Source organism: Coregonus clupeaformis, chromosome 16, assembly GCF_020615455.1.
Source record: "Coregonus clupeaformis isolate EN_2021a chromosome 16, ASM2061545v1, whole genome shotgun sequence".
Lineage (NCBI taxonomy): Eukaryota > Metazoa > Chordata > Actinopteri > Salmoniformes > Salmonidae > Coregonus > Coregonus clupeaformis.
The window spans coordinates 2,090,695-2,113,085 of NC_059207.1; the positions used below are offsets into that span (position 1 = coordinate 2,090,695).

The 22,391-nt window shown below is 45.0% G+C and overlaps 1 protein-coding gene across 2 annotated transcripts in view; it reads right to left on the bottom strand.

Annotated features, from left to right (window-relative positions):
- Positions 1-22,391, bottom strand: part of LOC121572199 (DNA polymerase nu) — a 95,860-nt gene that overhangs the window by 33,021 nt on the left and 40,448 nt on the right. For both annotated transcript variants that reach the window (XM_045225558.1, XM_045225557.1), the window contains exon 19: positions 1,244-1,301. In XM_045225558.1, the coding sequence (XP_045081493.1) occupies positions 1,244-1,301 (58 nt within the window). The remainder of the gene's footprint in view (positions 1-1,243; positions 1,302-22,391) is intronic.

Sequence of the window (22,391 nt, forward strand, 5' to 3'; positions counted from 1 at the left end):
AATACCCGTTTTAGTAGACTGGCCAGGGAAGGGCTTTGGGCTCAGTGTGTGTACAAGCCAGTCCTTCAGTGTCATATAACTACTGTCATCCAGTTTATTACCTTCATAAACGATCTTTATTTACCACAATGCTCATCAAGTCTATCTGTGTGTGTGTGTGTGTGTGTGTGTGTGTGTGTGTGTGTGTGTGTGTGTGCCTGGGAGGGTTTCTGCAAAGCTTCCTTCCTCTATCATCCATCACTTTCTCTGGGGTTTGAGAGTGTGTCTGTCAAATAACATTTTATTTGTCACATGCTTTGTAAACAATAGGTGTAGACTAAGAGTGAAATGCTTACGGGCCCTTCCCAACAAAGCAGAGAGAACAATAGATAACACAAGGAATAAATACATAATGAGCAACGATACCTTGGCTACAGTGTCTACAGAAAGTATTCACATTACTTTTCCACATTTTGTTGTGTTACAGCCTGAATTTGAAATGGATTAAATTGAGATTTTGTGACACTGGCCCACACACAATACCGCATAATGTCAAAGTGGAATGTTTAGGATTTTTTTTTACAAATGAAAAGCTGAAATGTCTTGAAACAATAAGTATTCAACCCCTTTGTCAACATTTGCTTAACAGGCCACATGATAAGCTGAATGGACTCATAGTGTTTAACATGATTTTTGAATGACTACCTCCTCTCTGTACCCCACACATACAATTATCTGTAAAGTCTCTCAGTTGAGCAGCGCATTTTACAGATTCAAGCACAAAGACCAAGGAGATTTTCCAATGCCTCACAAAGGAGGGCACCTATTGGTAGAAGGGTAAAAAAAAAAATATATAACAAACATTGAATATTCCTTTGACCATGGTAAAGTTATTAATTACACTTTGGATGGTGTATCAATACACCCAGTCACTAACGCAGTTGCCGGAGAGGAAGGAAACTGCTCAGGGATTGAGGCCAATGGTGACTTTAAAATATTTACAGAGTTTAATGGCTGTGATAGGAGAAAACTGAGAATGGATCAACAACATTGTAGTTAGTCCACAATACTAACCTAAATGACAAGAGTGAAAAGTAGGAAGCCTGTACAAAAAAACTTAAGATCAGCGTATGTGTGTGTTCGTGTGCGTGCGTGTGTGTGGGAGGGGTGATTTGTTTTACCTTGAACGTATAGAGAGGCTGTGCATAATGCATTATGAGGCTGGATTTGAATTTGTTTGTGTGTGTTGTGTGATTAACTGTACCTTGAACATACTGCTTCTTAGTGATCTGCACTGGCTGCCTTGGGAGGGCCTGGAAGTTCTAAAATCAGAAAACATGTATAGTCAAGCAAAGTGCTACAGAACACAACACACCTAGAGAAATATATCAATATGGATGGTAATTAGAGAAAGAGAGAGAAAAAAGAGAGCAAGAGACATTTTCTGAGGCCTTTTAAAATGTACAAAATGGCATTGCCAAGGTAATAAATCCCAACCTCCATTCAGTGAGTGTTAAAAGGCACAGGAGGGGGTGATATTTAACACTGACTGGCTCTACTACTAGAACATCATTAGATCTGAACAGCTACTATTGTTAACATGAGAGACTGGAGAAAGGGAGGGAGGGAGGTAGAGGGTTGGAGGGAGAGGGGGGGAAAGATAGAGAGAGAGAGAGAGAGAGAGAGAGGGAGAGAGAGATGGAGAGAGAGGGGGAGAGAGTGAGAGAGATGGGAGGGTTGGCGAAAGAGATGGGGAGGAAGGAAGGAGAGAGATAGAGAGGGAGAGAGAAAGAAAGAGAGAGATGGAGAGAGGGAGGGTTGGAGACTTGGCTGGCACACAGACAAAGCTGGCATGCAGTGCCCCATGCCAAACACAGGTGTTACTAATGGAGACACAAGTTCTAGTTAGAAAAAATTATCTAAGTGTCACTCCACAATATACAGCGCATTCAGAAAGTATTCAGACCCCTTTACTTTTTCCACATTTTGTTACGTTACAGCTTTATTCTAAAATTGATTAAATATTTTTTCCCCCTCATCAATCTACACACAATACCCCATAATGCGAAAACAGGTTTTTAGAAATGTTTGCTAATTAACAAAAAAATTATAAACATAAATACGTTTTTTACATAAGTATTCAGACCCTTTGCTATGAGACTCGAAATTGAGCTCAAGTGCATCCTGTTTCCATTGATCATTCTTGAGATGTTTCTACAACTTGATTGAAGTCCACCTGTGGTAAATTCAAATGTTTGGACATGATTTGGAAAGGCACACACCTGTCTATATAAGGTCCCAGAGTTGACAGTGCATGTCAGAGCAAAAACCAAGCCATGAGGTCGAAGGAATTGTCCGTAGAGCTCCGAGACAGGATTGTGTCGAGGCACAGATCTGAGGAAGGGTACCAAAAAATGTCTGCAGCATTGAAGGTCCCCAAGAACACAGTGGCCTCCATCATTCTTAAATGGAAGAGATTTGGAACCACCAAGACTCTTCCTAGAGCTGGCTGCCCGGCCAAACTGAGCAATCGGGGGAGAAGGAGGTGACCAAGAACCCGATGGTCACTCTGACAGACCTCCAGAGTTCCTCTGTGGAGATGGGAGATCCTTCCAGAAGGACAACCATCTCTGCAGCACTCCACCAATCAGGCCTTTATGGTAGAGTGGCCAGACGGAAGTCACTCCTCAGTAAAAGGGACATGACAGCCCGCTTGGAGTTTGCCAAAAGGCACCTAAAAGACACTCAGACCATGAGAAACAAGCTTCTCTGGTCTGATGAAACCAAGATTGAACTCTTTGGCCTGAATGCCAAGCCTCACGTCTGGAGGAAACCTGGAATCGTCCCTACGGTGAAGCATGGTGGTGACAGCATCATGCTGTGGGGATGTTATTCAGCGGCAGGGACTGGAAAATTTATCAGGATCGAGGGAAAGATGAACGGAGCAAAGTACAGTGAGATCCTTGATGAAAACCGTCTCCAGAGCGCTCAGGACCTCAGACTGGGGCGAAGGTTCACCTTCCAACAGGACAACGACCCTAAGCACACAGCCAAGACAACGCAGGAGTGGCTTCGGGACAAGTCTCTGAATGTCCTTGAGTGGCCCAGCCAGAGCCCGGACTTGAACCCAATCGAACATCTCTGGAGAAACCTGAAAATAGCTGTGCAGCGACGCTCCCATCCAACCTGACAGAGCTTGAGAGGATCTGCATAGACGAATGGGAGAAACTCCCCAAATACAGGTGCGCCAAGCTTGTAGCGCCATATACAGGTGCGCCAAGCTTGTAGCGCCATACCCTAGAAGACTTGAGGCTGTAATCGCTGCCAAAGGTGCTTCAACAAAGTACTGAGTATTATTATTTATTTTACATACATTTGCAAAAATGTCTAAAAACCTGTTTTTGCTCTGTCATTATGCGGTATTGTGTGTAGATTGATGAAGGAAAAAACGATTTAATCCATTCAAGGGGTCTGAATACTCTCTATATGCACTGTATATGGAAACTCCCTCTAGCCCATTGGTCATTCCATATGATTTCAATCACTTTCTGACTGCACCCCTTTTGATTTCAACGAAACCTTCCATTCATGAATGCCAAAAAATTCAGGAGATAGAGGTGCTCAAAGTTGACCCATTTTGCATGCCCCACCCCCATTATGTGTGGACCTCCCACCATCTTTGTGGTACCATTTGAAAGTTTAAACTTCAATTTTATTCACATTTTAAGACATTTATTAACCAAAACGTGACACCTACCCTGTATTCAAGAGTACGCTGTGTCTCAACTGATGGTAGGCACAACTCAAACACATCAGATTATGTAAAATAGGGTATACGACGCTACAACATATATGAAAATGAAAAGAATCGGAGTTGACGCTTTTTTAGATAATTTACTGTAAATGACTTTTTTTATTTATTAAAAAAACATTTTTTTCAATAAATCATCAAATTGTTTGACAATCCTGTTTGTAAGCTTTCAAATGATATAAAACTCAACCGTTTATATTTTTCAGTGATGAAGACATGGGTGTCTCATGGAGGGTTGGGTAAGCAAAATGGGTTAACTTTGAGCACCTGAATGTTTTGGCATTTAGGTCCAAAAAGTCCCTTTCTGACCACTTCTACCATGGGCAAACATGTATGGAAGGTTTCATTCCAATCAAAAGGGGTGCAATCAGAAAGTGAAATCATATGGAACGACCCCCATGCCAACACCAATTCAATGCTTTTGAATCTGCTTTTAAAGTTGTGAACGGGAGCACACTTCAGGAGGAAGGAGAAATTATTGTCCATATAGTCTCAAAAACCTAATCTTCAATGTTTTCTAATACAACCTATTCATTGAGTATTGTCTATGTCAGAATCTAAGCACAACTCACACATGAATACATAAAACAAATAGAAAACACAGCAAGAAACAAACAACGGTCAGACTGGGATACAAATTCATCTTTCAGCAGGGCAATAACCTAAAACACAAGGCCAAATATACACTGGAGCTGCTTACCAAGACGACATTGAATGTTCCTGAGTGGCCTAGTTACAGTTTTGACTTAAATTGATTTTCAAGAAGATTTAAGTCATAACTGTAACTCAGCCACTCAGGAACATTCATTCAATTAATATTTTAAAATCCCACAAATACTTTGAGCGTTTGCTCTAGCCTGCCTGGAGTGCCAGTTGGGTGAGGTTTTCAGCTTTGGGACTATTCTATTGTTTCCATTTCACCAGGCAGGCTCAATCAAGCCCAGATAAAGTATTTGAAATTATTTCGAATAGTATTTAAACCAAAGTGTGATGTCAGATGAGGTTGGGTAGCTAAAATGTCTTCAGGTCTATTGAGTTCTCTGAGCCAAGGCAGAACTTTAAATAGCCTCAGATCAACACTCCTTCAATCCTTCATCCCAGCCTGCATCGATCTACGAAGGAATTTGAGCCTTTGCACACACTCGCACGCACACACACATAGGATTGATGGAGCGCAGGGAGAGATTGGGCCGGGCTCAACGGTTTCCCTGTAATCCCTGTTTATCCAGACCAGTCCACACTGCTCCCACTACATTCACATACACACACACACACACACACACACACACACACACACACACACACACACACACACACACACACACACACACACACACCCCACAGGATCTATAACACTGGCACTGACACTGCTGCAGAGGGTGTGTGTGTGTGTGTGTGTGGTGAGTGAGTGAGTGAGTGATGGTGAAATAGGGGAGAACCAGGAAGGAAGATCTGCAGTATTAAAATATAATGTAGACACACACTTGCAGTAGAAACACACATAAACTCAGTAGAAACACACTTGCAGTAGAAACACATAATCTCAGTAGATACACATACTTGCAGTAGAAACAGACATTAACACAGAGCCTCCTCCTCCCAGTCATCTCCTGACAGAGAAAGCAGCACTCTGTACCTACAGCACATCATATATTATTCACTAGACAGAGAGAGAGGGGGACAGAGAGAGAGGACAGAGAGAGAGAGAGGACAGAGAGACAGAGGGGACAGAGAGAGAGAGGACAGATAGAGAGATAGGACAGAAAGAGAGAGAGGACAGAGAGAGAGAGGACAGAGAGAGAGAGACAGAGAGAGAGAGGGGGACAGAGAGAGAGAGAGAGAGAGAGAGACAGAGAGAGGGGGGGTGATATGGGGAGGGAGAGATGAAGGTAGAGGAAGGGAGAATGGGGGGGAGAGAGCGAGAGAGAGGAAGAGAGAGATGGGGGAGAGATAGAGGGAGAGGGGATGGGAGGGAGAGAGAGAGAGAGAGAGAGAGAGGCCAGGGAAGGGAAAGAGAGAGAGAGAGAGGCCAGGGGGGAAAGAGAGAGAGAGAGAGAGAGAGAGGCCAGGGGAGGGAAAGAGAGAGAGAGAGAGAGAGAGAGAGAGAGAGAGAGAGGCCAGGGGAGGGAGAGAGAGAGAGAGAGAGAGGCCAGGGGAGGGAAAGAGAGAGAGAGAGAGAGGCCAGGGAGAGAGAGAGAGAGAGAGAGGCCAGGGGAGGGAAAGAGAGAGAGAGGCCAGGGGAGGGAAAGAGAGAGAGAGAGAGAGGCCAGGGGAGGGAAAGAGAGAGAGAGAGAGAGAGGCCAGGGGAGGGAAGAGAGAGAGAGAGAGAGAGAGAGAGGCCAGGGGAGGGAAAGAGAGAGATACTGCAGCAATAGGGTGGGGACAGAGGTGAAGCACATTCCCACAGTGGAAAGAGAGAACAGTAAATGGCAGCAAAATAATGCTGAGTGTGTGTCGTTGAATGTGTGTAATGACATGTTTGCTAGGTTTAACCATGTTGTGTCAAGTGTGTGTGTGTGAAACAGAGAGGTTTCTCCCCGTGGCATGGCAGGTGATTAGATATGTCTGCTCAGCTTTCCCATCATGCACTGTGTTCCTTTGAGGGCAGCAGATATCAGGATCAGGCTAAAACCTCCCCTCACACACACACACAGAGCGAGAGCTGAGGGAGAGTTGCCAGGTTGACAGAAGGCCCCGCCCCTGCAGGTCTCGCTCCTGGCCCCTGCTCCTACACAGCATATGTTGAAGCAAAGCACTGTGACCACACACAGACACAGACACAGACACAGTCACACACACACACACACAGAGACAAAACGACAGACAGACACACACACACAAAGAAAATGACAGACACAGACGACGGCAGACGACAGACATGCACACAGACTGACACAAAAACCCAATCCTGCAGCGCAGCGAAACAAACCACCGCAAGACAGATGAGAGTCAGAGAGCGACAGTGAGAGCGAGCGAGAGACAGACAAACAAACAGCGAGAGTTACAGACAGACAAACTGTGAGAGAGGGAGGAATCAGAGGAGACAAAACAAGGAAGAAAAGAGAGGTGAAGAGAGAGAAGGTAGCCTAAATAAGGGAAAGAAGGAGGAGAGGAGCGAATAAAAGGAGAGGGAAGAGGAGTGTGTCTGTCAGTCCCAGCAAGTCTCAGTCTCTCATTAACCCGTTACACTCCAGCCCGTATAGGGGTTGAGAACAAGGCCCCAGTGTTCCGGTCTGGAAGCACGCTTTCACTGCACCTACAGGCCCGCTCCGGTATTGCAGTTTAGCTGAAGTCAAGCGCAAAAATACAATTTTCAAAGAGAAGTCAAATTAAAAAAAATGCAAATAAGACACTTTAGTCATCGCCTTTGTACACAAAACATCCATAAAATTCTTCAAGTAATTGTCTTAGAGGCAGATTTTCTTTTAGTCACCTTCGGCCGAACATTTTATATTCATCCAAATCAAATCAAATTTGTCACATAAGCAGAATACAACAGATGTAGACCTTACCGTGAAATGCTTACTTACAAGCCCTTAACCAACAATTCAGTTCAAGAAATAGAGTTAAGAAAATATTTACTAAATAAACTCAAGTAAAGAATTTGAAAAAAAGTAACACAATAAAATTACATAACAATAACGAGCCTATATACAGGGGGGTACCGGTACCGAGTCAATGTGCGGGGTACAGGTTAGTCGAAGTAATGTAGGTAAGGGTAAAGTGACTATGCATAGATAGTAAACAGCGAGTAGCAGCAGTGTAAAAACAAGGGGGGGGGGTCAATGTAAATAGTCCGGGGGGCCATTTGGTTAATTGTTCAGAAGTCTTATAGCTTGGTGGTAGAAGCTGTTAAGGAGCCTTTTGGACCTAGACTTGGCGCTCCGGTACCGTTTGCCGTGCGATAGCAGAGAGAACAGTCTATGACTTGGGTGACTGGAGTCTTTGACAATTTTTTGGGCCTTCCTCTGACACGCCTAGTATATAGGTCCTGGATGGCAGGAAGCTTGGCCCCAGTGATGTACTGGTCCGTACGCACTACCCTCTGTAGCGCTTTACGGTCAGATGCCGAGCAGTTGCCATACCAGGCGAACATACCAGCTGTAAAACTTTTTGAGGATCTGGGGACCCATGCCAAATCATTTCAGTCTCCTGAGGGGGAAAAGGTGTTGTCGTGCCCTATTCACGACTGTCTTGGTGTGTTTGGACCATGATAGATTGTTGGTGATGTGGACACCAAGGAACTTGAAACTCTCGACACGCTCCACTACAGCCTCGTCGATGTTAATGGGGGCGTGTTCGGGCCCTCCTTTTCCTGTAGTCCACGATCATCTCCTTTGTAGTTGAGGTAATACAGTATGAACATGTGGGTAGGGGTAAAAGTGACTAGGCAATCAGGAAATAGTAACACAGAAAATAGTAACACAATAAAAACAATAACGAGGCTATATACAGGGAGTACCAGTATCAAGTCAATGTGCAGGGGTACGAGCTTAGGAGATCTTATACGTTTTGTTCTATGAGATCATCTTCATCAGCTAATGTCACTTGTTGTGAATTTTGAAGCATTTATGTAATCAAAATAAGCACATAAAGCCTTAATAACTCATAAAGGTCATGTTAACCGCCTGATATTATCTCATAGAACAAAATGTATAAGGTTTTTAGGACTACAAACTGGGGAGCTCTATTGTGAAGAAAATTAGTCGTGAAACATGCACCTGAATGACTCCATTCTGGACTCCAATGGAGGATTCTTTGACGAAAGCAAAGTTTGAAGGACACAATTATTATTTCAATTAAAAACCATTATTTCTAACCTTGTCAATGACTACATTTCCTATTCATTTTGCTATATTTTCTATTCAAACTCATTTCATGTATGTTTTCATGGAAAACAAGGACATTTCTAAGTGACCCCAAACGTTTGACCGGTAGTGTACATTCAGTCTGAAACTGCCATCCTAGAAGTCGCTTGTGTGACTTCAAAATGAGGGACGTTGTACAAAACAAATGAATCAGCGATTGGATCGTGTCTAACAAATCTAATCAATCAGAGTAGCAAAGTTGATAACATCATCTTGTAGGCCGGCTCTGGTCAAACCCATCGGTTTCTGGAACCAATCAGAACGGTCAGAATCTGTTCACATTCTAGAAATCGTTGGGGAGGCAGGCAAATCCAGACTCATGGTGGAGAAGAAACATCAGTTGGCTGGAGCGATGTGGATGGGTAACCAGACAAGAAAGCTATTTCCTTGAGTCATTAAAGTGCATTGAAATTATTTAGGAACTGTGCACACTTTGGAGAGGTGTGTGGCCACTTGGAGACACCAGTTAGACCTCTCACTCAAACCCTTATCATTGTTTTCTCTTATGTTGCACCTACCCCAAATTTTCCTGGAATATTCATATTATGTTACTGAATGTATCCAGAGTATTCTCAGTTATCAACAAATGCTGCGAAAAGTACAGTAAATGTAAAAAGCATATAAAATCAACAGTGTAATGTTTGGATTCAGGCTTGTGTCCGGTGAACTGTTGTGTCCTCACCTTTGGTCTGAAAATGTCCTCATAATCTCCAAAGAGATTTAATTGCTACCATATTTTTTAATTGCTACCATGCTTATCATATTTATTCTGTAAGAAACATTTCAATTTAGCCCTATCCATATAGGACAATTCCCACAAGTGTAAAGGGTTAAGGGTGAAGGATGGCTGGTGTGCGTGTGGTGTGTGAGTGTGTGTGTATGTTTGTGAGATTCAGCCTCCGTGTCAACTACGTCCCGGCGAATACTGGAGATGGATGAACGAGGGAAGGCTAAAATAAAGAAGCTTGGATCAGCTACCTCTGCTACTGCTGACAGTACGAGACACACACACACGGCTGATCAATACCGCTCTGTCAAACACACAGCCCTACACTGTCACTGCTGAACCTGCATTCTGCTCAGTGCTCTCAGAAAAACGGACCCTAAATCAGTTACACAGAACACAGAGAGGTCTTAACACAGGTCCTTATCTTATCTACACCACTCTCTTAGTTATTCTGGTGTAGGATGAAGTTGCCCCTAGATGCTGATCTCAGGTCAGTTTTGCATTTTCCCCCACTAATGGTTTAGGTTAGGATTGTGTGCGTGTGAGCGTGTGGAGTCAATCATGGTAAACTCTCCCGAGTGGCGCAGTGGTCTAAGGCACTGCATCGCAGTGCTAGCTGTGCCACTAGAGATCCTGGTTCAAATCCAGGCTCTGTCGTAGCTGGCCGCGACCGGGAGACCCATGGGGCAGCGCACAATTGGTCCAGGGTAGGGGAGGGAATGGCTGGCTGGCAGGGAGGTAGCTCAGTTGGTAGAGCATGGCGTTTGCAACGCCAGGGTTGTGGGTTTGATTCCCACGGGGGCCAGTATAACATAAAAAAAATAAAATAATGTATGCACTCACTAACTGTAAGTTGCTCTGGATAAGAGTGTCTGCTAAATTACTAAAATGTAATGTAAATGTAAACAAACAGACAAAACCACCATAGCATCTGGCTGCCCAGGCCCCCAGGACTTGACCCTCACTTTATTTTCATCGCTGTATTTGTCAGTCCTGTTCCAGGTTTGAGGTGTAGAAATCGTGTGTGTGTTTGAAGAACTAACACTGACTCTGCCAGGATGCCATATATACTTTTATTCAACACCAGTCAGCCTTTCGATCCAAGCTTTACTCCCATAAGCCTTTAAATCCTCTTCAGATGGGTCGTTCCACTAATTCGGTGCCTTTTAAGAAGTGCAACTTTTTACATACATGTACAGTAAAAAATTACTATAAAATTAACCCCTTACACTCGTGGAAATTGGCCTATATGGATAGGGACAAATTGAAATGTTTCTAACAGAAAAACTATAAAAAGCATACAGATGTAGGATCTTAATTTGAGCTAATTTGCTACAGCAGGAAAATAATCCTGCAGCAAAAGGAAATGTGAATTATTATGTGGATTATAGTTAATGGACATTTTTTGTAAGGACTGGTACATTTTAAATTAGGGCAAATCAAGTCTGAAATGTTAAAGTGGAAATAACAAACTTTAGATGCCGTTTTAAAACTTGAATACTCATCAACAAAAGAGTGATCAAATTAAGATCCTACATCTGGATGCATGACCATGGTAGCAATTGAAAGAGAACACTGGAGATTATGGGGAAATTATAAGACCAAAGGTGAGGACACAACAGCTCACCTGAAACAAGACTGAATACAAACATTACACTGTTGATTTTATATTTACTATACTTTTCACAGCATTTGTCAATAAAGAAAATACTCTGGATACATTTAGTAGCATAATATGAATATTCATTGACATTTTGGAGTAGGTGCAAGATAAGAAAAAACTATTACAAGGGTTTGAGTGAGAGGTCTAACTTGTGTGCAACAGTTCCTAAGTAATTTCAATGCACTTTTATGACTCAAGGAAAGAGACATCAACTAAGGTGCTATTCTTTTAGGTATCCTAGCTTTGCCATTGAGGAACTGAAGCAAGCACACATGTCGTTTTTTGTTTGGATCACAGCCCTGCGTCCCCACCATCACACAATTACTGTTGTTGTTTACACAATCCAAAAACGTTCCATTATAAATCGCAATTTGGGTCAGGTGGGCATCATTTGAAAGCTTATTCTATTGCCAACTTGGCTAGCTAAGTTATAAAATATGATCTTACAGTTAGGCTTTCAAAAGGCACTTCAGACAAACAGATTGTAATTTTTGTGCGCATAGAATGGAGTCATGAGTGCATTAAAGTGCGTGCTCCGCTGCGAATTTTCACAATACGGCCTCCTGTAGCTCAGTTGGTAGAGCATGGCGCTTGCAACGCCAGGGTTGTGGATTCGATTCCCACGGTATGCACTCACTAAAACTGTAAGTTGCTCTGGATAAGAGCGTCTGCTAAATTATGTAAATAAGCTCGTTCTGTTCAGGACAACCCAGGGTATAACTGTACTGTAAATTACATGAGTTTTCAAATATCTAGAATATTCACACCCTGACCAAACTAGCTAGAGTTCTGTAGGCCAGGGCGTGACATGAGCTCAGTTTCATCCTGTTTCCATTGATCATCCTTGAGATGTTTCTACAACTTGATAGGAGTCCACCTGTAGTAAATTAATTCATTGGACGTGATTTGGAAAGGCACACACGTCTATATAAGGTCCCACAGTTGACAGTGCATGTTAGAGCAAAAATGACTTTGTCAAAGCAAAAAAAATAACTAGGCCTAGGGCTTTGCAATGATGGTGAAAACGTGGAGAAAGTCACAGAGGGTGCACAGAGGACATGTCCATTTGCAGAATTTTTCGGCATTTCAGCATTTCATATAAAAAATAATAATGTGGTCTTTATTAAAGGGCACTTCATTTAAAGGAGCAATCAGCGTTTGGTACATACATTTTTGGACTTATAAATTAATGACATGTACCCATTGATTCTTGAAGAATATCACTTATTTTATGCCTCATGAGCTTAGTTTAACTGTCGTAACCCATCAGAACCCAAATATAAGCTTGTTCTACTCCAATGTTTTTAAAGAAGGTAAATGTAGACGAACACTATATAGCCTCTTTACCGAAACAGTGGCGGGATTTGCTTTGTTATTTTTTCAATAACAAAGCAAATGTAAAAATTCTATATTGGTGCACAATTTCTACTTAAAATAATATTATCAAATGGATGCAAAAGGCACTCTTTTCGTGGAATGACCCAGGCATCCTTGAACTGCCTCAAACTTCAAGTGTAATACATCTGAAGACACACACACACACGCTTGCTCGCACACACACACACACACACACACACTCGCACACACACAACTATCTCTATCTTCTCAAAGTCTCCTCAAACTGTCATTCTGAAGTGTTGTCATGACGGCACACCCTTCAAATCATCACACAGCAGGTTGTCGTGACAACCACTAACATGCCGCCATACTGTTCTTACCGAGACACCCTGCAGCTCAATGTAAGAGGCTCTCTGACAGACAGACAGACAGACAGACAGAAAGGCAGACAGACAAACAAACGGATATCACTACTCTCTGTAGCCCATCAGTCAACACTACATTCTCTAAGGCCACATCACATCTCAGCTTCTACTGTCTGAAGTCAGGTCACATGGTCAGTAAAAACCCTTCTTACAAGTCAAAACTTGTTTAGGAAAAAAACGATTGAAACTTCTTGTAGCTATAACAAGGATCCAGAAAAAAATTACTCCTGGCCCTAAATACTATAAATAAGACGATGCATGTATAAACTTACGGCGTATGTGATACTGCAATATGTTTATACCAGATCCCATTAGAACGTTGTATAGACTACCATCTCTGTTTATTCTCTCCAGGCCTTATGGAGGAAGGCAACATGGGCAGCAAGCAACCAAAACAACATTAATATTTAAATGCTAAACGATCCCCTGGTTAACACTACTAGCAGGTGTTTTGTCATTGTGAGCTCATATGAGGCTGACAAGACAATAAGGAAACAAAAACATGGACTCATTTCCAAGGGTGTCCATTCATAGTCAGAGGGGGAGAGACAATATGAAAACTGTATGAGTGGTCTGTATGAGTGGCCCATTCAGAATCAATGAGCCTGGGAAAGGGAGTGTGTGTGTGTGTTTGTGAGCAGATGTGTATGCTTATTTAAACAGGTGTGTGTTTATATGAACAACAGTGTGTGTGTTGTTTTGTGTGTGTGACAAGAGTGTGTGTCAGCTATGTTTTATTCATGATTTAATTCGCTTGGAAACAACAAGCCGTCCTTAATGGGTGTGGTTTAGCTCTGTCTGTATCTGTCTATGTCTGTGACGAGTACTGATATACGAAGAGGCAGGACGCAGACGCAGGAATTAACAAGGTCAAGGTTTACTTAATAATGAGAAAGAGAATAACAACGAGAGAGTAAACGACACAACGCTTCACAATCACACACAACACAATACAGAACAGTCCAGGGCTAAATAGGGGTGGTGATGAGATGATGAGGTGCAGGTGCGCTGGAGGTGATTAGGGTGCGTTGGGTTTCCATTCCGGTGTTGCCGAGGTGGTGCGCTCAGACCGGTGGCTCAGTAGACTGGCGAATCAGAGCGCCGGAGGGGAGCAACGGGAGGAGACGTGACAGTACCCCGCCAGGCGGATGTCTTCGTCCACATCCCTAACGACAGGTGCAACGATGAGAGACGAGGGCAGGATAGGACCCCGCAGATCCTTCCTTTCTCCGGTATGGTGCATCCTGGAGAGTGTGTCGGCTTTCACATTCTGGGATCCTGGGCGGTAGGACAGAATTAATTGAAAGCGAGTAAGAAATTGGGCCCACCTGGCTTGACGAGAGTTCATCCGTTTCGCTGCCCGTATGTGCTCCAAATTCCGGTGATCAGTAAGAATCCGGAATGGATGGACTGCGCCCTCCAGCCAGTGTCTCCATTTCTCCAGATCGAGGACCACTGCCAACAGCTCCCTGTCTCCAACTCCATAGTTCCTCTCTGTGGGGGTAGCTTTTTAGAGAAAAGGGCACAGGGATACATTTTCTCTGGCTTACCGTGCTGCTGGGAGAGGACCACACCCACGCCCTCCTCCGATGTGTCCACCTCCAGGATGAAAGGACGAGATGGATCTGGGTGTTTTAGGATGGGCGCTGTGGTCAAATCAAATCAAATTTTATTGGTCACATGCGCCGAATACAACAAGTGCAGACATTACAGTGAAATGCTTACTTACAGCCCTTAACCAACAGTGCGTTTATTTTAAACAAAAAAAGTAAGAATAAAACAACAACAAAAAAAAGTGTTGAGAAAAACAAAGAGCAGAAGTAAAATAAAGTGACAGTAGGGAGGCTATATATACAGGGGGGTAACGGTGCAGAGTCAATGCGCGGGGGCACCGGCTAGTTGAGGTAGTTGAGGTAATATGTACATGTGGGTAGAGTTAAAGTGACTATGCATAAATACTTAACAGAGTAGCAGCAGCGTAAAAAGGATGGGGTGGGGGGCAGTGCAAATAGTCCGGGTAGCCATGATTAGCTGTTCAGGAGTCTTATGGCTTGTGGGTAGAAGCTGTTGAGAAGTCTTTTGGACCTAGACTTGGCACTCCGGTACCGCTTTGCCGTGCGGTAGCAGAGAGAACAGTCTATGACTAGGGTGGCTGGAGTCTTTGACAATTTTGAGGGCCTTCCTCTGACACCGCCTGGTATAGAGGTCTTGGATGGCAGGGAGCTTTGCCCCAGTGATGTACTGGGCCGTACGCATCTACCCTCTGTAGTGCCTTGCGGTCAGAGGCCAAGCAGTTGCCATACCAGGCGGTGATGCAACCAGTCAGGATGCTCTCGATGGTGCAGCTGTAGAATTTTTTGAGGGATCTGAGGACCCATGCCAAATCTTTTTAGTCTCCTGAGGGGGAATAGGCTTTGTCGTGCCCTCTTCACGACTGTCTTGGTGTGCTTGGACCATGATAGTTCGTTGGTGATGTGGACACCAAGGAACTTGAAGCTCTCAACCTGTTCCACTACAGCCCCGTCGATGAGAATGGGGGCGTGCTCAGTCCTCTTTTTTTTTCCTGTAGTCCACAATCATCTCCTTTGTCTTGGTCACGTTGAGGGAGAGGTTGTTGTCCTGGCACCACACGGCCAGATCTCTGACCTCCTCCCTATAGGCTGTCTCATCGTTGTCGGTGATCAGGCCTACCACTGTTGTGTCGTCGGCAAACTTAATGATGGTGTTGGAGTCGTGCCTGGCCATGCAGTCATGGGTGAACAGAGAGTACAGGAGGGGACTGAGCACGCACCCCTGAGGGGCCCCGTGTTGAGGATCAGTGTGGCAGATGTGTTGTTACCTACCCTTACCACCTGGGGGCGGCCCGTCAGGAAGTCCAGGATCCAGTTGCAGAGGGAGGTGTTTAGTCCCAGGATCCTTAGCTTAGTGATGAGCTTAGAGGGCACTATGGTGTTGAATGCTGAGCTGTAGTCAATGAATAGCATTCTCACGTAGGTGTTCCTCTTGTCCAGGTGGGAAAGGGCAGTGTGGAGTGCGATAGAGATTGCATCATCTGTGGATCTGTTGGGGCGGTATGCAAATTGGAGTGGGTCTAGGGTTTCTAGGGTAACCTCTCCTTCAGCCTCTTGAATGCAGCGTCAGCCTCAGGGTTCCAGGCCAGCTTCTGAGGCCCACCCTTAAGGATAGAGGTGAGCGGGGCGGCTATGGAGCTGAAGGACCTGATGAAACGCCGGTAGAAATTGGCGAAGCCCAGGAAGCTCTGTAGGCCCTTGGTGGTGGGGACTGGCCATGACCTGACGGCGTCCGTCTTCACTCCTTCCATGAACACCCCCTGAGGACTGAACCTGTATCCCAGGAAGGAGATGGCCTGTTGGTGGAATTTCCATTTCTCCCCCTTCACCAACAGGCTGTGTTCCCGGAGGCTGAGAAGGACAGCTCAGACGTCCCTGACGTGCTCCTCGAACGTAGCCAAGTAGATCAGGATATTGTCGATGTACACCACCGCCTGTCTACTCAGCATGTCCCGGAACACGTCATTGACGAAGGACTGGAACACAGAAGGTGTGTTGGCGAGGCCGCAGGGCATGACGCAGTATTCATAGTGGCCTGAGGTAGTGCTGAATGCCGTCTTCCACTCGTCTCCTTCCCGGATTCAATCAGGTTGTAGGCACTCCTCAGGTCAAACTTGGTAAAGTACCGGGCCCCTCGTAGCTGCTCGATGGCCGACGGAACCAGAGGGAGGGGGTACCGGTACTTGGTAGTGACTGCGTTCAGCCTCCTGTAGTCAATGCATGGTCTCAGTCCTCCGTCATTTTTGGCCAGGAAGAAGAAGCTGGCGGAGGCAGGAGAGGTAGAGCGTCTGATGAACCCGTTTCAGGGTCTCCGCCACATACTTCTCCATGGCCTCAGTCTCCGCGATGGAAAGGGGGTAAATGCGACTCTTCGGGGGGTGGTGTCCCTCCAGCAAGTCAATGGCACAGTCCCAGGGCCTGTGAGGAGGGAGACACGTAGCCTTTGATGAAGACAAGACATCGGAGAGATCTGCGTAATCACGTGGAATGTTGGGCTGGAGGGCGGACTCCGGACTCTCCGCTGACGTGGAACAACAATCCACCGGCAGGCAGGTCTTCCGGCATGAGGTGGACCAGGCTGTGATCCTCTTGGTGATCCAATTGATGATGGGGTTGTGCAGTCTGAGCCAGGGCAATCCCAAGTCAATCCGGTGAAGGGGTGACGTGACGATGTGGAATGACAGCTCCTCGTGGTGCTCCGGTAGTGTGGGAATGGTGATGGTGATGGGGAGAGTGATGTGCGTAATGGTGCCTGATCCAAGGGGTTTATTGTCTACTGAGGTGATGTGTAGCGGAGATGGCAGTAGCACGGTGGGCAACCCCCATTCAGAGACCAGCTCCCTATCTATAAGGTTCCCCACTGATCTGGAATCTATCATTGCAGTAGAGATGGAAGAGAAGGAATAACCAGTCACCGTTATGGGAACTAAAAACAATGGTTTTGTGATAGGAGATGACGTCACACTCACGGAGCGGCGACAGGAGTCATACCGCCTAGATAGGGAGCCGCCAGGAGATCTGTGGTCCGTGGTGGTGTAGGGGGTGCTGCCCACCTCCATGGGTGAGGACTCGGAAGCAGGGCGGCTTCCATAGCTCAGATGGGGTGAGCGTCGAGGCTCCGGGAGGTGTTGGGAATGCCGTCTCTCTCTCAACATGTCGTCAAGACGGATGGACGTGGTGATGAGGGTATCAAGGTCCATCTCGTCGTCCCGACATGCGAGTTCCGTCTTAATGTCCTCCCGTAAGCCTCTCTGGAAGGCAGTGCGTAGAGCGCGCTCATTCCTGCCGGAAGACGCCACCACCGTGTGAAAGCTCAGAGCGTACTCGGACGCGGGCCCCTCTCTCTGTTGTAGATGGAGGAGACGCTCACCCCTGTCCTTTCCCTCCGTGGGATGATCAAACACCGCCCTGAACCGAGCGAGGAAGGTGGGGTAGGGAAGCGCCACTGCCTCCTCTCCTTCCCAGACTGCCGTGGCCCAATCCAGCACCTTTCCTTTAAGTAGCGAAATCACCAGCGCTATCCTGGCTTGGTCAGATGGATATGCCCCAGGCTGACGCGCCAGGTAAAGTGAAACCTGTAGCAGGAAGCCGCTACATTTAGTAGTTTTACCGTCATAGCGCTCCGGTAGGGCGAGGGTTCCCGCAGAAGTGGGTGATAGCAGGGGAACAGGTGGATTGGATGCACTCGCCGCTCCCTGAGGTGGAACCGGAGTGCTAGGCAGATTATGCAGAGTTTGGAGCACTATCTGCATGGTGGCGTTTAACTGGGCAAGCTGCTGCTGGTACTGGTCGAGGCACTGGGAAACACCTGCTGCATCCATTTTCGTGGTGTTTGATTCTGTGACGAGTACTGATATACGAAGAGGCAGGACGCAGACGCAGGAATTAACAAGGTCAAGGTTTACTTAATAATGAGAAAGAGAATAACAAAGAGAGAGTAAACGACACAATACAGAACAGTCCAGGGCTAAATAGGGGTGGTGATGAGATGATGAGGTGCAGGTGCGCTGGAGGTAATCAGAGCACCGGAAGGGAGCAACGGGAGGAGACGTGACAATGTCTGTGGATGGATGGATGGCACGCTGACCGCTAAGCGCTCTGCTAACACAGTGCTTGTGAATTAGAATGGTAATAAAAATAATAATATGGGAGCTGACTCATAGACATTGTTGTGCTAATGAGATACAGGCTAATGCTAGGTGGCTAAACTAGCTGAAATGGTGGAGTACAGGACAGTTGAAGTCGGAAGTTTACATACACCTTAGCCAAATACATTTAAACTCAGTTTTTCAGAATTCCTGACATTTAATCCTAGTAAATATTCCCTGTTTTAGGTCAGTTAGGATCACCACTTTACTTTAAGAATGTGAAATGTCAGAATAATAGTAGAGAGAATGATTTATTTCAGCTTTTATTTATTTCATCACATTCCCAGTGGGTCGGAGGTTTACATACACTCAATTAGTATTTGGTAGCATTGTCTCTAAATTGTTTAACTTGGGTCAAACGTTTCGGGTAGCCTTCCACAACGTTCCCAGAGAGCTGGTGTAACTGTGTCAGTTTTGTAGGCCTCCTTGCTCGCACACGCTTTTCCAGTTCATTTTACAAATGTTCTATAGGATTGAGGTCAGGGCTTTGTGATGGCCACTCCAATACCTTGACTTTGTTGTCCTTCAGCCATTTTTCCACAACTTTGGAAGTATGCTTGGGGTCATTGTCTTTAACTTCCTGACTGATGTCTTGAGATTTTGCTTCAATATATCCTCGTTTTACTGTGGATATAGATACTTTTGTACCTGTTTCCTCCAGCATCTTCACAAGGTCCTTTGCTGTTGTTCTGGGATTGATTTGCACTTTTCGCACCAAAGTACGCTCATCTCTAGGAGACAGAGCGCGTCTCCTTCCTGAGTGGTATGACGGCTGCGTGGTCCCATGGTGTTTATACTTGCGTACTATTGTTTGTACAGATGAACATGGTACCTTCAACCGTTTGGAAATTGCTCCCAAGGATGAACCAGACTTGTGGAGGTCTACAATTTTTTTCCTGAGGTCTTGGCTGATTTCTTTTGATTATCCCATGATGTCAAGCAAAGAGGCACTGAGTTTGAAGGTAGGCCTTGAAATACATCCACAGGTACCCCTCCAATTGACTCAAATGATGTCAATTAGCCTATCAGAAGCTTCTAAAACCATTACATAATTTTCTGGAATTTTCAAGCTGTTTAAAAGGCACAGTCAACTTAGTGTATGTAAACTTCTGACCCACTGGAATTGTGATACAGTGAATTATAAGTGAAATAATCTCTGTAAACAATTGTTGGAAAAATTACTTGTGTCATGCACAAATTAGATGTCCTAACCGACTTGCCAAAACTATAGTTTGTTAACAAGAAATTTGTGGAGTGGATGAAAAACAAGTTTTAATGACTCCAACCTAAGTGTATGTAAACTTCCGACTTCAACTGTATATACCACATGGTTCTAGCAGCTACTGCTGTGTTCGGTGTGTGTGCGAGCGCAGTGTGTGCGTGGGTGTGAAAGAGAAAGACAGATTGAGATAGTGTGTGTTTGGGTGGATGACACTGATGTACAGCTAAGCAACACAAATGAGCTGTGCTGAGGCGCTGTCTTCCCCTTCTTCTGGCGTTTCAGACAGGAGCCCCCTCCTCACTAACACACACACCGCATCTGAGATGCTTCTATTGTATGCAGTTTATTCTTTGAGACTCCCTACAGCAGATGAGACTGATAAACAGTGCTCTAAGAGAAGGAGGTTAGAGAGAGTAGAGATAGAGAGATAGAGAGATAGAGAGATAGCAAAGGAGAAAGGGTGGGGAGAGGGAGAAAGAAAGAGAAAGAGAGAATGGTCCCAGTGGACCCCCATGTTAAACAGATGGGGATTGCTGTGCTGGTGTGCAGTGATTTAATCACACTGCACCAACTTAATGAGTCATCACAGGAGAAAAGCACACACAAACATACATGCGTGCACACACACACACACACACACATACACCCTCCCCAAACACACAGCTTCCTCCAACACATACACATACACAATCCAAACTCAATCTTACATAAAACGGTTCCGTCACAGAGATCCCATACTGAAGGGACTACCACCCTGCACCTCTGTCATTAGTAGTCTATGTCCCTGACTGCTGCTCCTCTCTCCTGCCCCAGGTAGCAAAGTGCAAGACTGCTGCCTTTTTAAAATTACACAGTCATGAATGGGGTCCCCTGTGCTGCTCTCATCTTTAACCCACACACAAATACACAGGCTGAGGGGCAGAGAAAGGAAGTGTGTGTGTGTAGGGCAGGACAAAGTCAGCAGAGAGCATGAGCCATCCAGTAACACTGTACTGAGTTCAGCCCCCAGTTAGAGCTTAACTCACTGGCTGCGTCCAAAATGGCATCCTATTCCCTTCATAGTGCACTATGACGACTATATCGGTCCGCTAATACAAGACTAGTAAAGGCCCAGTGCACTACTTTTGTGAAAAAAGACCACAAAAAAACAGATATAAAATATATGTTATTTTATTTTATTATTCTGATTTTTCAGGGGGTGCAGCAGCACCCTCAGTGCCCCTACTTCCCGCAGCTATGGAATAGGGTGCCATTTGGGACATAGCCACCCTGAGACAGCACACTGAATGAAATAAGAGTCTGTTTTAGTGTCTGAAATGTTAAACATTCATAAAAATACTGGTGCACAGAAACGCTGTAGAAGAGTGTAGGGAGGCATATCTAATTTCAGCATCTTAAACGCAATACAAACAATGCAAACACAGTACACTGAGCAGTGTGTGTGTGTGTGTGTGTGTTTTAAAATCATATTCAAGTGTGTGTGAACGTCATCATAAACATAAAAGGGCCAGAAGTGAACCTGATTCAAAGCTTTGGCTTAAAACTCAGAAGAGAGAGAGAAAGAGAGGATGGAGGGAGAGAGAGAGAGAGAGAGAGAGACAGAGATAGAGAGGGGGAGAGAAAGAAAGTGATGGAGGGGATGGAGGGAGAGACTGAAAGAGAGAGAGAAAGAAAGAAAGAGAGGGAGGAAAATGCTGCAGAGAAGAGAGGCCCGGAAATCTGAATGCTTTGTGTACCCCGCTGTTTCAAACGAGAGATAAAAGAAAGAGACAGAGGAGAAATAAAGAGGAGAGAAGAAGCTTGATCTCATTTGCATTCTTTGGTTTTACTGTCAAGGGCATCCATGTCAGTGTGTGTGTGTGTGTGTGTGTGTGTGTGTGTGTGTGTGTGTGTGGTACCAACTGCTTTTGGGTGTGTGTGTCTGTGTGTGTGTGTGGGGGGGAGACACAGAGAACGAAAGAAAGAAAGAGAAAGAGAGAAGAGAGAGAGAGATAGAGATCGAGATAGAGGGTGTGTGTCAGCTGTCTGCTTCTGTGTGAGTGAGAAAGGCTGGGACAGGTTGCACATATTTTTGGAGCAAGATAAAGCCGTCAGAAAGAGAAGAATCCCTTTGTTTTGTCTCCTTGCAAACGGCTTGGTCGATGCTTTCCGTGTTTTCAAACTCTGTGCGTTTATAGTTGTTCTGTTTTATTTCAGGCAGGCTTTTGTTATTGCAGATACCTCAAATTAACTCCTCTCAGATGAAAGCGTATCGCTCTGCAGTATGCCTCATTTGAATATGTGGTTGTGTGTATGAGGTAAAGCGGATCAGTGCATGTGTATGTGTCAAATAAAATAGTGTTATTCGTCAACAGCAGGTGTAGACTAACAGTGAAATGCAGAGAGAAAGAAAATAGAGAAATAATAGCAAAATAATAACACGTTATAATCAAAGTATTAATAAATACCCTCCGTACCACCTTGAGGTCAGATGCCAAGCAGTTGCCATACCAAGCAGTGATGAAGACAGTCAAGATGTTTTCAATGGTGCAGCTGTATAACTTTTTTTGAGGATCTGAGGGCCGATGCCAAATCTTTTCAGCCTCCTGAGGAGGAAGAGGCGTTGTCATGCACTCTTCACGACTGTGTTGGTGTGTTTG